Source organism: Balaenoptera musculus, chromosome 3 (genome assembly GCF_009873245.2).
Source record: "Balaenoptera musculus isolate JJ_BM4_2016_0621 chromosome 3, mBalMus1.pri.v3, whole genome shotgun sequence".
Lineage (NCBI taxonomy): Eukaryota > Metazoa > Chordata > Mammalia > Artiodactyla > Balaenopteridae > Balaenoptera > Balaenoptera musculus.
In genome coordinates, this window is record NC_045787.1 from 159,019,962 (window position 1) to 159,033,379 (window position 13,418).

At 50.6% G+C, this 13,418-nt stretch overlaps 1 protein-coding gene across 4 annotated transcripts in view; it reads right to left on the reverse strand.

Moving 5' to 3' along the window:
- Nucleotides 1-11,601, reverse strand: part of SLC27A1 (solute carrier family 27 member 1) — a 31,163-nt gene extending 19,562 nt beyond the window's left edge. The window contains exons 1-2 of one of the 4 annotated variants that reach the window (XM_036848105.1): nucleotides 11,416-11,601; nucleotides 9,330-9,497 (exon numbers count right to left, since the gene is read on the reverse strand). In XM_036848105.1, the coding sequence (XP_036704000.1) occupies nucleotides 9,330-9,496 (167 nt within the window). In that variant the 5' untranslated portion in view covers nucleotide 9,497; nucleotides 11,416-11,601. Of the gene's footprint in view, nucleotides 1-9,329; nucleotides 9,498-10,221; nucleotides 10,243-11,365 lie in introns of those variants that run through there. The other 3 variants (XM_036848107.1, XM_036848104.1, XM_036848106.1) reach the window with 3 other exon arrangements.
- Between the last annotated feature and the right edge of the window lie 1,817 nt (nucleotides 11,602-13,418).

The following is a 13,418-nucleotide window of genomic DNA, read 5'->3' on the forward strand; positions in this document are numbered from 1 at the left end:
TGTGATCAAGCACGACCAGGACAGACTTCACCCACGGGGCAGGGGAGCCTTGTCTGAGGAAGCAACATTTGCACTGAACTTTGAAGGATGAGAAGGAGCCAGCCATGGGTAAAGCTCGAGGGGAAGTATTCCAGGTGGAGGGCACCACGAGTGCAAAGACCTGGAGGCAGGAAGGAGATTGGCAGGTTTAAAAGAGAGCAAAGGGCTTCCCTGGTGGCGCAGTGGTTGAGAGTCTGCCTGTCAATGCAGAGGATACAGGTTCGGGCCCTGCTCTGGGAGGATCCCACATGCCGCGGAGCGGCTAGGCCCGTGAGCCACAACTACTGAGCCTGCGCGTCTGGAGCCTGTGCTCCGCAACAAGAGAGGCCACGATAATGAGAGGCCCGCGCACTGCGATGAAGAATGGCCCCCACTTGCCGCAACTAGAGAAAGCCCTCACACAGAAACGAAGACCCAACACAGCCATAAAAATAAATAAATAAATAAACCCAACGTTTAAAAAAAAAAAAAAAAAGAGAGAGCAAAGGCCAGCGGGAGGAGAGGAGTGAGTGAAGCAGAGAGTAGGAGGAGACGGCCCAAGGTCAGGAATGTCTCTCCACGGCTCTGAATCGCTCCATCAACGGGTATACTGATTTTGACACATTAAAGTCACACGGGGGAAATGACGGCGCATTATTCATTTGTAGCTTCCAGTGAGCAGAAGATGGGAAAGAATCCAAACATCCTGCAGTAAGCGAGGGGTTAGATGAACAACGGCTCGAGCTGAAGCTTACAACAGAAGGCTGCGCACAAGAATGGCACCCCAATGCAAGGGATGAGGAAGGACCCTAAAGGTAAATGGGAAAAGTTACTGCTGACCTTGTGGCAAAGATGGCAGATTGAGCACTCAGACACTGACTGTTCACAGTGCCTCCCAAAATGGCTAGTAAAAGGACTTAAGTGTGAACTCACAAGGACTGGGAAAATGGAAGTGGAGACCAAATCACCCCACTTTGGGAAGCTGGGCAGCAGCACATGAGAGGTGGGGGCCCCAGGAGGAGGGGGAAAGCAGAATCCTGGGCTGCAGTGGAGGATTGATGGAAATCTGTTTAAGAAGGCCCCTCTGTGAAATAAATGTCATGGGGATGTAATGTACAACATGGTGACTATAGTCAATAACACCTCATTGCATATTTGAAAGTTGCTAAGAGAGTAGATCTTAAAAGTTCTCCTCACAAGAAAAAAATTTTTGTAACTATGTATCGTGATGGATGTTAACTAGACTTACAGTGGTGATCATTTCACAATATACCAGTATCCCTTACTTTTCAAAAATTCACTTTAATGCCGCTTCTCTCTTGTGAAAGACCAAAATTAGTACCTGTTTTTGCTAACCGAAAGAAATCCAAAGAGGATTTTCGTTTTTACAATAAAAGGCAAAAAGTAAAAATAGTGTTCGGTGTTTGTTCTGCAGGGAGCTGTTATAGGGGCAGCGCGCACCCAAAGCAGTGAGAGAGGCACTGCCGAGCTCCTTCCCTGGGAACTACACTCAGGATCCCAGCATCAAGCTGCCATAGCTCTGAACTGTGTCTGTGAGCATCTGAACTTTATCTCAATTTATTTTGTGCACCCGTTAGCAAGATGCATCCTAAGGTAACTGCTTCTTCCTTTTACACCATTTAGGCTTATGAAAGGTTTCAGAGGAATGCTCTATTTTCGGGTAGCAGGAGAAACCTTTATGCAAATAGCAAATCATTATGTTGCCCGCCTGAAACTAATAAGAGTGTTATATGTCAGTATCTCAATTGAAAAAAAAAAAAAAGTGGCCACCCAGGAGAAGATTGAAAGTCCATCCACAGGAGGGTTTCTGGGTGGGGCACCTCCCTGCAAATGGGTGTTAAGTGAATGTTTACCTGCCAGATGCCAAGCCTCCAGCCCTCTTCCCCGCTGTGTTCCTGGGATGCTGCTGGTGGGGCCTGTGCCCAGGCCTGGAGGAAAGACCCAAAGACACTGCACTGGACTTTCCCCAAAGCACCACCTGGCCAGGTGACCCCATCATGAAGCTCAGTTGACAAGACCCCCTCAGCCCCTACACACATCCATGCTGAGAGCTTCTAGTTGGCTTTACAGCCAAGGACTACCAGACTCCTGGGGATTTCCTCTAATAGGGATGATGGAGACTAAAATAAACAAAGAAGAAAATCTTTGAGGAAAAAGAGATTGTGCAAAGAGAAAAAAACTAATAAAGTCATTAATATCCTTGAAAATGTAAGAAGATATATTGCATCCATGAAACAAGAATAGGATGCTATATAAAAGCTTTCAGGGAATGAAAAAAAAAAGATCCTGGAAAATTTAAATGTGAGGGCACAAAGAATGTACAACATACACATGAACCCTAATGAAAAATATGGGGCTTAGTTAATAATCATGTATCAACAATGACTCATCAACTGTAACAAGCGTACTACACTAATAAGAGATATTAAAAACAGGGGAAACTGCAGGGGAGAGTAAGGGGGTATATGGGAACTCTCTGTACTTTCTGCTTAATTTCTGTAAACCTAAAACTGACAATAAAAAATGAAGTCTATATAAAAAAGAAAAAACAAAATTAAAAAATCAATTAAAATAGTCTATTAATTTGAACAAAGAATAATCATAATAAAAAATTTTAAATGTGAGGGCATAAGTTAACCATTAATAGAAGGACTGAAAGATATATTTGAAGAAATATCATAGAAAGTAGGATAAAAAGACAGAGATGGAAAATAAAAAAGATAAGAAGATAGCTGATTCACTTTGTTATAAAGCAGAAACTAACACATGATTGTAAAGCAATTATACGCCAATAAATATGTTAAGAAAAAAAAAAGATATGAAAATTATAGAACCAGTCCAGAAGATCCAACATCATATTCATTCAATAAATGTTATCAAGCTAGACACTGTTCCAGGCACTCAATAATGGGAGTTCGAAGAAGAACAAAGGAAATAAAGGTGAGGAAATCACCAATGATAACATCAAGAAAACTTCCTTGACCTGAAACCCACCAACAGATCATACAATGGACGGAAATAACCCACCATCTTGAAAAGATCCCACAAGCTTCCAGAAAGAAAAAAAAAAAAAGTCACTGCAAAGGATCAGGAATCAGAGAGTTTTAGTCTTCTCAACAATAACCATGATGTGAGAAGAAAATAAGAAATGCCTTCAATTTTGAAGGAAAATAATATCCAACCTAGAAGTCTATACCCAGACCATCAGTCAAGTGTGAGTGTGGAAATAAAGATATTTTCATACATGGAGGGTCTCAAAAAATTAAATTTCTATACATGATTTCTCCCAAAGCTAATGAAGATGTGTTCCAACTAATTAAAGGAGTAAACCAAGGAAGAGGACTATCAGGGACCCAGGAAACAGGGTATCCAACCCAAGATAGAAGTGATGCTAATCCTCAGGAAGATGGGTAGGAGCAAGCCTGGTGTGATGGCTGCCCACCAGGTAGAGAGAGCAACTAGACCAGCCTGGACAGATTGGAGGCTAAAAGAGAGACTTCTCCAAAAAGGTGAAACTGAAAGCCCATCTGATGCTATAAATATTAGAGGAGAGAGAGACAAATATTGTGGAGTTTGGCTTTGAAGTAGAGATAAATACATAGAAAACTAGCCAATACGAAGGCAATCAATAACTCCAGACAAAAATACATAAAGTTGTTTAACTCATATTATAAACAAGCATGCTTTTGGCAGTCTATTTAATGCCACATTTTTTGGTGTTTTTGTGCTTTTTGTTGTTGATTTTGCTGTTTAAAATGGGCCCCAGGCATAATGCTGAAATGCTGTCTAGTGTTCCTAAGTACAAGAAGGTTGTGATGTGCCTTATGGAGAAGATACACATATTAGATAAGTTTTGTTCAGGCATGAGTTATAATGTTGCTGGCAGTGAGTTCAATAGTAATGAATCAACAATATATATTAAATGATGTGTCTTTAAACAGAATACACACAAAACAAGATTATGTATTGACTGGTTGATGAAAATGTTGTGATCAGAGTCTTGCAAGAACCTAATCCTGTATTTTCCCTAGGAACAATGGTTCAGTATTTGCTAATTCAATGTTCGCAGCAACTTTGTAGAACAAAACTATCACAGGGAATTCCCTGGTGGTCCAGTGGTTAGGACTCTGCTTTCACTGCCGAGGGTGCGGGTTCAATCGCTGGTGGGGGAACTAAGATCCCGCAAGCCTTGCAGCATTTCCAAAAAAAAAAAAAAAGAAGAAGAAGAAGAAGAAGAAGAAGAAAACTACCACAAATAATGAGAATCAACTGTAATAATATTGGGACAATGAAGGGATGGAAGAACATGTGTGTCTGTGTACATATGAGGGTGGGTATGTATACACCATGCACAGGGACAGAAAGAGAGTGAGGACAGGGGGATAAAGGGATGCCAAATCCTCATCTTCCATGGAGTGAGATGACAGATCAAGTCTTAAAGTGAAAAAATGCAGATTTGTCACATAAGCCATTTAGAGACGTGGCGGTGAAGTCCAAAAGACTCAAAGGAGAGGTAAGAATCACTCCTGGAAGGGAAGGGAAAATGTGGGTAGAGGGTGGGGCTGGCAGCTGCCACTTGAGGTAGAAGGCTTAGAGTCTTTCATCTCGAAGCCTGCGTGACTTTAATAAAAGCAAAAATTTCAAGTGAAAGTGGAGAGAGGAAAGAAAGCAGGAGGTGAAGAATATGATGGAGAATGCGTGGCCCTTTGTGAGCACCAAGAACAAGAAGAGGTCTGCATATATTTCTTGGGAAAGAGACACAAGATGCCTCTGAGGAGGGGAACTGCAGGGCTGGGGGCAGCGGAGAGAGGGCAACATTCACTGCAAACCTCTCTCTAACATTTGAATTTTGTACCTGTGTTATGTATTAACTGTTACAAAAAAATAACTGAAAAATGTAGAATGTTAAAAGTTAGCTGTTTATACATCCACCTCCCTGGTCAGACCCTGATATCTCAACCATTCAACGAATAAATAGAGTTGCTACGGTGAGCAGCCTCAGCATTTACTGAGCTAACCTTACAGCCACCCTCCAAAGTAGGGTTCTAAAATCCCCATGTCAGGGGCTTCCCTGGTGGTGCAGTGGTTGAGAATCTGCCTGCCAATGCAGGGGACACGGGTTCGAGCCCTGGTCTGGGAGGATCCCACATGCCACGGAGCAACTGGGCCCGTGAGCCACAATTACTGAGCCTGCACGTCTGGAGCCTGTGCTCCGCAACAAGAGAGGCCACGATGGTGAGAGGCCCGCGCACCGCGATGAAGAGTGGCCCCCACTTGCCTCAACTGGAGAAAGCCCTCGCACAGAAATGAAGACCCAACACAGCCATAAATAAATAAATAAATAAATAAATAATAAATAAATAAATAAAATAAAATAAAATAAAATCCCCATGTCAGATGGTGGATGAGCTGGGAGCTCAGAGAGGTGAATTACACACTCAAGGTCACACAGCAAATAGAGGACAGAACAACCCAGACCAGGCCCCCTGGCAGGGTCCCTCTGCTCCTCCTCAGGCTTGCCCCCAAACATTCACCATGTACCACGTGACAGACCAAGTGCCCGTGCTGCACACAACAGGTGCTCAATTCACGTTTTCTTAAAGAAGAGAGGATGCACAAGGTGTACTCTTAGAGACGAAGGAACTAAGACTCAGAGGGTGATGTTTCATGGGCTAGCAAGGAGCAGAGTGAGGGGCACAGCTAGACACTCTGGCTCTAGCCACCAAGCACCTAACCTCTGAGGTACCCACTGCTGGGTGAAGGCAATCAGCACCAACAAGTCTGAGTGCCTACTATGTGCCCAGATCTCCTCTAAGAGCTTCAATAGAGCACCCCAAGAACCCCATGAAGGGGTACTAGTGTTACAGCCATGGGGAGAGGGCCATCAGCAAGGGTAGGAACCACAGGAAGCAGCTCCCACAGGGGTGCACCCTGTCCGCAGACAGCACAGCAAAGAAACTCGACTGAGGCTGCAGCGGCTCGTGCTCAGGTTACTCAAGCATTCACAACGGGGCCCAGTCTTCACGGCCTGTCCCTCCCGCCCTCGCCCCCAGCCTCTCTGGAGCACACCCACACAGGCGGGCAGTGGACTTCAGCACTGGGCTCCAGCCACATGTCTGGGCCACCCTGCCTGGCAGCAGCACAAGCCACCCCCACCCTGGGGACAAAGAGGCCACTGTCCACCTTTGGGCCCTTCCTGAGGCCTTTTCTTGCCCCTCTGCTCCTTCTGCCCCTTCCTGCTTTCACCCTGAGCTCCAGGGCACCGGGGCAGGAAGAAATAAACACAGATGAATGTGATCAGACTTCATGAGGAAAATAGAAGATGAGTTAGAAGAACTGAGGCAGGGTGCTTAAATATTTCTGAACCTAGGTTCTAAATGCAGCCAGCCTGCACCACCACCCCCGCACAACACAGCAGCTAAGAACACATACTCTGGAGTCCTGCCGCTCCTCGGCTCTGTGTTCTTGGGCAAATGACCTCCCCTCTCGGTGCTTTGGTTCACCAACCACAAAATGGGATTAGTAAGCATTCCTTCCTTACAGGACTGTGAGAACACTAGAACAAAACCTGGTACAGAGGTGGGTGGGTGTTATATAAGCTGCATTAGTTAGCTATTGCCGTGTAACAAATTGCAGCCAAAATTACTAGCTGAAAAGAGCAAACATTGATTATCTCACAGTTTCTGTGGGTCACAAATCCAGGAGCAGCTTAGCTGGGTGGTTCTGGCTCAGGGTGTCTTGTGAGGCTGTAATCAAGGTGTCAGCAGGGGCTGTGATCATCTCAAGGTTTCACTGGGAGAGAATCCATTTCCAAGTTCACTCATGTGAGACTCTCCACAGAGCTGCCTTACATGACAGCTGGCTTCCCCCAGAGGGAGTGACCCACGAGAGAGCACCCAAGATGGAAGCCACAGTCTTTTTTATTACCTAATCTCAGAAGTAATATCCCATTGCTTTTGCTGTATTCTGTTCATTAGAAGTGAGTCACTAGGTCCAGTCCACACTCAAAGGGAAGGGATCATACAAAGGTGGGCAGACTGGGAGGTAGGGCCATCTTCCAGGCTGCCTCCTACAGAAAGTGTGTCAAGCTCTGTGTTGGGGACTCGGAGTGGACCCAGCTTCTGTCCTGTCCCAGGGGAGACAGAGCTGGTCACAGATATCCCCTGCCCCATGGTGCCCAAGGAAGGAGTGAAGACCTGCCATCCAAAAAATATATCCTGCGCTCCTGTTGTGTGCCGCCCTGACGGGAGACCAGGGCCACAGGAGCACAAAGTCCAACACAGTCTCCATCTGTGCTGGCCCCCCAACAGGGCCCACAGTTTAGTGGGGGGAAAGAGACCCTAAAATTAAAAGGCAAGAAAGCAGACACGTATGATAATTACAAGTGACTGATGCCGCTAGTGGTTACAAGTCAAGCTCTGGAGCCACACTGCCTGGGTTCAAATCCTGCCCCCACTACTGGCCAGCTGTGTGACCTTGGGCAAGTGACAAAACTATGCTGTGCCTCAGTTTGCTCATCTGTAAGATGGGACAAGAGAGTACCCACCTCTCAGGGTGGTTGGGAGGACTTGAAGAAGTCATGCTTAGCATAGCGCCTCACACAGAGGAAGCCCTGTGTAAATCTTGGCCATTCTGCCAGAGAGCGACAAGGTGGGAGGGTCTACAGAGACATAGGGTCAGGTGAGGGCTGTCTGACAAGGTGACATTTAAGCCATGGCATGATGAAAATGAAGCGCAGGGAAAGAGTGATCTGGGCAGAGGGTATAGCAAATGCAAAGGCCCTGGGGCTGGAATAAATACGAGTGTGTTTAGGAACAGCAAGGAGGCCAGTGTAGCTGGAAGAGTGACAAAGGAAAGGACAGGAGGTTGGGAACATGGTCAGAAACCTCATGTGGTCTAGATTCTAAGAGCAACAAGGAGCCATGGGAGGGTGCTGAGCAGGAAAATTCAGCAAAGGGTCCCCTGAGGGAGGCAACATCATAAGGCGTTGCCAGGCAAAAGGAGGGCCAGTGTATTCCAGACAGAGGAAAGCAGCCTGAGCCTGACAAAGCAAGTTGATCTGGGGGCCAGATGAACATATGGAGAGGTGGGGAGTGGCAAGTGGGCAGGGAATAGATTGGCAGGACCTCAAGTACCCAGCTGGAGGCTGAGTCTTTTCTACTGCAGAGGATGGAGGTCGTGGAACGTGTCTGAACAGAGAGCACAGTCCAATCGGCATGTCAGAAAACCAAGGGCAGGGGCAGGGTCCAGGGCGTGGAAAAGAAAGGTCAGGTTCTAGAAGGTTCAGAACCAGTCAATTTGCAGTGGAACTTTTCCCAGCTGCACACCATCCCTGCTGCTCACAGAGCCTCAGTTTCTTCACCCTTACAATGGGTTAGTCCTCCCACTTCCCCATGGGCACCAAGACTGGCAGACCCATAGCAAGTGCTCAGGGACTTCCACATGGAGGCTGTTCCTGAGATTTGGTCCGGTGGTAATGCCCAGAAGCACTTATTTCACTCCAGGAGGACTCCCAACAGCTTCTGTGAGCAAGCCCCTAGAGATACCCCAGAGACCTTCCAAGGATGCCTGCAAACACCACCAGAATCCCCTCCCCAGAGATTCTCAGTCACCAGAGACCCCTAAGCAAATCTTGGAATACACAGCAACCTCTCCACAGACTCTGAACAACCCCCAAAGTCACGCACAGACCTCAAACTCTCAAAGAGCACCCCGACCACAGAGAGACCTGTAAATGGCCCTGAGGAGACAAAACACCCTTCAAAGACTCCAAAAGCCCTTTACACATGCCCCAGGAAGCCCCTTCATTCTCCCTGAGAAAGTCCCCCTGAGAACTCCTAGGGACCTACCGGAGTCCCTGAAGACCCCCCAGAGCCCTCCCACAGTCACCAAAGCCCCATAGAGACCCCACCAAACACGCACGGCCTCCCAATCAGCCTCAGCTCTCTGGAAGTCCTATTCGCTGCCCTAGTACCCCCAAGTTGCCGTCCAGAGCCCTGAGGTCACCCACGCAGGCTCAAGGACATTGAAATCTACTCATCTCCCTCCAGGGAATCCCTCAAGATGTCCCCTGCTGGTGCCCTAGGAGTCCCCCAACCCACTCTTTTCAGGTCCCAGCCCCGCCCCTAGACCCGCCCTCACCCAAACCCCGCCCCCAGTCTCCAAAACCTACCCCCCCCAAGCCCTCAAGGTCCCCCACTCTGCCCTTTCAGCCCCCTCTGTTCGCCCCCCCCTGGGCGCTCAGCCCGCCCCCGACCCCAGCCCTTGTATCAGGCCCGGGCTGCACTCACAAGAGGTCCCGCCTCGCGGTTTTGCAGACGATGCGCAGGAAACGCCAGCCGCCGCCGCCTACGTACACGCCGAGCGCCACCGCTGTGCTCCAGGTCCACGGCAGTCCGAGCAACCACAGCAGCACCAGTGAGGCCACGGAGGCCGAACCCGCACCTGGAGCCCGCATCCTGTGGAGGCGGAGAGCTCTGAGGCCACGGCCCGCCCGGGCCCCGCCCCACGGCCAACCCAACCCCGCCCAGAAGTCGCGCTCCGCTCCCGCTTCGAGCCGGGCCCCGCCCCCATGCCTGGGATTGGGCACGTCTCAGACAGGCTCCGCCCCATCCCAAAGTGGGCACAGGCCTCCTTGCTCCTAGCCCGGCCCAGGCTTTTCTGCCAATCATTAGTGTATCTCCACGCCCCCAGGCACAGCTCTTCCATTCCGTCAGTCACTGGCAAGCCCTACCCCATGCCTCGACTTAGCAGCTGTACGCTGGACCCAAGCTCCATCATAACGACTTGGCCCTCAAGCCTAGAGTCCACCTTGGCCCCACCACAGACCCAGATCCTGGGCTTTCCTCCAGGTCCCACCTCTATCCGCCCCACCTCCACTTGCTTGACCCCGCCCCCAGGTTAGGTCTCCGGCCCCGCCCGTAAGCACAAGCCCCATTCCGGAGCCCCGCCCGCCCTGGACCAGGTTCTGCCCCTAGGTTAGGCCTATGGCCCCGCCCACAAGCACACGCTGCACCCACTCTGGGCCAGGCCCCGCCCAGAATAGCTCAAGCCCCGCCCCCAGTCCTGGGCCTAGCCCGTATTCCCAGGCCCAAGTTCCACCCCGGTCACCGGCCCCGCCCTCAGGCTTTGGCCCAGTCACCACTCTCCGCCTCACTCCTAGCACCCTAGGCCCCGCCCCACCTGCCCTCCCAGGCCGGCTCTCTTCCGACACGTCTGGCTTAGAACCGCTCTGCCGCACAGCCGCATAGCCGACGCCCGCCCCCTTCCGGAGTCCACGACCATAGAGAGGCCACCCTGGCCAGAGTGACGACGGCCAACGAGACCCAGGGGCTAGAACGCCTGGCGAAGAAGGCGGCTGTCTCCATGACAACCAAACTTCGCCAGCCTCCCAGCTCCCCTGTCCCATCCCTGCCGGCGATTAGGAAACATGTGCATCCCTCAGCCAAGAGGCGTGGCTCCCGGGCGCTCCCGGCCCAAACCCTAGATGGAAACCAGAATTCCTACCCCGGGGGACTAGCAACTCTCAGTTCACATTCAGGGCCTATCTGTACTGGGTTCTTGCCCCAGCTTATTCTAAATCCAATCCCCAAAGCCTCTTCGGACTCCAGGGACCTGGGGAGTCCTAAACTCACAGCCTAGGGGCCCCAGAATATCCAACCCCTACCTCATCTTAAAGATATATTCCAATGGACTTCACTGGTGGCACAGTGGTTAAGTATCTGCCTGCCAGTACAGTCGACACGGGTTTGAGCCCTGGTCCGGGAAGATCCCACATGCCCCGGAGCTGCTGAGCTCCTGCACCACAACTACTGAGCTCCTGCACCACAACTACTGAGCCTGCGCTCTGGAGCCTGCGAGCCACGGCTGCTGAGCCCACATGACACAACTGCTGAGGCCTGCGCGCCTAGAGCCCGTGCTCCTCAGCAAGAGAAGCCACCGCAATGAGAAGCCCACGCACCACAGCAAGGAGTGGCCCCCAGCTCGCAGCACCTAGGGAAAGCCCATGCTTAGCAACGGAGACCGAATGCAGCCAAAAATAAAAAATATAAGTAAATTAATTAATTTTTTTTAAAAAAGCTATATTCCAAGGACCCAATTAATCCCAAATCCATATCCTGAAATCTTGTCAGTTAAGTCTCACAGCAGCAGCCCAGGGAGGGCAAAATCCACACACCAGTTCCCCACCCTTCCACAGGAACTCCACAGAGTCCCTTATTTGCATCCCAAGGTCCTAAATGCTCACCTAGAGACCCTAAAGCCCTCCCCCTGATCAAGTGCAGGCCAGTGCTGGCCTCGCTGCCCACCACCCTGTTCCCTGGCTGACCTGGAGCCGCTCACAGACCCTCAGGCTTTAGCTGCGCTGTCGAGGGTTACCAGAGCTCAGGCAGTAGGTGGGCAGCGACAATGAGTCCAAGACAGAGGACTCCCCTCCGGGGCTTCTGCTTCTGCAGACTCCTGGGACCTGCTCTGACTGCGTTGTGCCCATGTGGGCTTCTGCTTTGGCTCCTTCTCTCCAAGCTCTCCTTTCCTCTGCCCCTCTGCGCACCCCACCCTGCTTGTTTTCTGCACAGCTTGGCCGACCTTCTCAGCACTCTCCTTGGGAGGTGGCCAGGGCCTGCTTCCAGCACCATTTAGAGGACAGGACCGGGCAGGCGCTCCCCTCCACACACACACACACACACACACACACACACACACACGTGCACACGCCCATGCTGCCATTGGTCCCTGCGGGCCACCTAGGGTGGGTAAAATGGGGACGAGGAGGCAGATCCGGAGGACAGGCCCAGAGCCAGTCACTGGTCCCCTACTTTCTCAACCGGGGGTCAGTGGAGTCAGCAATGCCCAGTAACTACAGCAGCACTCTTATCCTGCCAGGTAGCACTATTGTGATCACCCCATTTTACAGGTAAAGAAACTGAGGCCTGGAACTGTCACACTAGCTGGAGTTGAGATTCATTCATTCACAAATGTGGGCAGAGAGCTTGCTCCCCTTCCTCACCCTCCTCCTCCCCTTTCAGTCTTCCTTAAACTTCTCCTCCCTCTTCTCCATCTTGCCCTGATTCCCCCTACTTCCACCCTTCCTCCCTCTCTCCCCCTCCCCCTTCTCCTTCGCCTCTTCAAGGCCCCCCCTTAGCCTTCCTCCACTTCCCCCTTTGCTCACCTTCTCCCCCTCCTCCACCCACTCCTCCTTCCCCTTCCCCCCTTCCTCCTCCCCACTACTCCTCTTCCCCTTCTTCCCCCATCCTCCTGCCTTCCTTCCTCCTCCCTTCTTCCTCTTTCTTCTTCCCCTCCCTTTCTCTCCTTCACCCTTTCTTCTCTCTCTTCCTCTCTCCATCTTACCAAGTTTACTGAGCCCTGACTAAATAGTACACGTGGGACTTCCCTGGTGGTCCAGTGGTTAAGACTCTGTGCTTCCACTGTAGGGGGCGCAGGTTCCATCCCTGGTCGGGGAACTAAGATCCCAAATGCCACGCACGGAGATACTCTTCTCAGTCAGCAATCCCCAAATCCCCAGAAAGGCTCTGCAAACCCAACTTTTTTTTAAGGTAGTGCCAGTACTCCAGCGGAGGGACCACTTGCCCGGCACTGACCCTGGCTGTTTTCAGTGATCAATGATCCCTTTTTACCCCTGTTTATCCTTTATTTATCCCTTTACATAGGGGGCTTCCCCACACCCCCCAGGGACATCACACAACACATGGCAGCTTTCACCCTGTTACCTTCCTAAGATCTGAAAAATTCCCAATTCCAAAAACGTAACTGTCCCCAGGGATTCCAGATGACTGGTTAAGGAACGGTCCTATCCCTGTTTCACAGGAGGGGAAACTGAGGCCTGGACAGGGGGACAGAACTCAGCTTTCAGGGCCAAAGCAGGCTCTGAGCCTCTCCAGTTGGGTGGCCTTGGGCAGGTCACCTCTCCCGTCAGCACACTGGTCGCCCTCTGGGTGGTAACGCCCACCTCCCGCGCGCTGTGCAGAAAGGCTCACAAGGGGCTTCTCATCTGGAGAGTGAGCAAGCACACAGTAGGTGGGGGGCACAGAATGATGGGTATCTCCCTTCCCCGGCTGACCACATGGGTCTGCAGGCCACTGCAAAGGGAGTTCTTGGAACTTTCTGGAAGAACAAGAGAAATGAAGCATACGTTGAAATAAAATAACCGGAAGATCAAAGCATGGGAATTGCACTAGCAGAAGAACATGAGCACCGTGTGGGAGGGAGCCATTTCTCTGCACCAAATTCAAGTACCCACTACAGTAGGGGTATTAGTTTATTGGGGCTGCCATACCAAAGTACCACAAACTGAGTAGCTTAAAATAACAGAAATGTATTGTCTCTCAGTTCTTCCTGAAGCCAGGAGTCAGAAATCAAAGTGT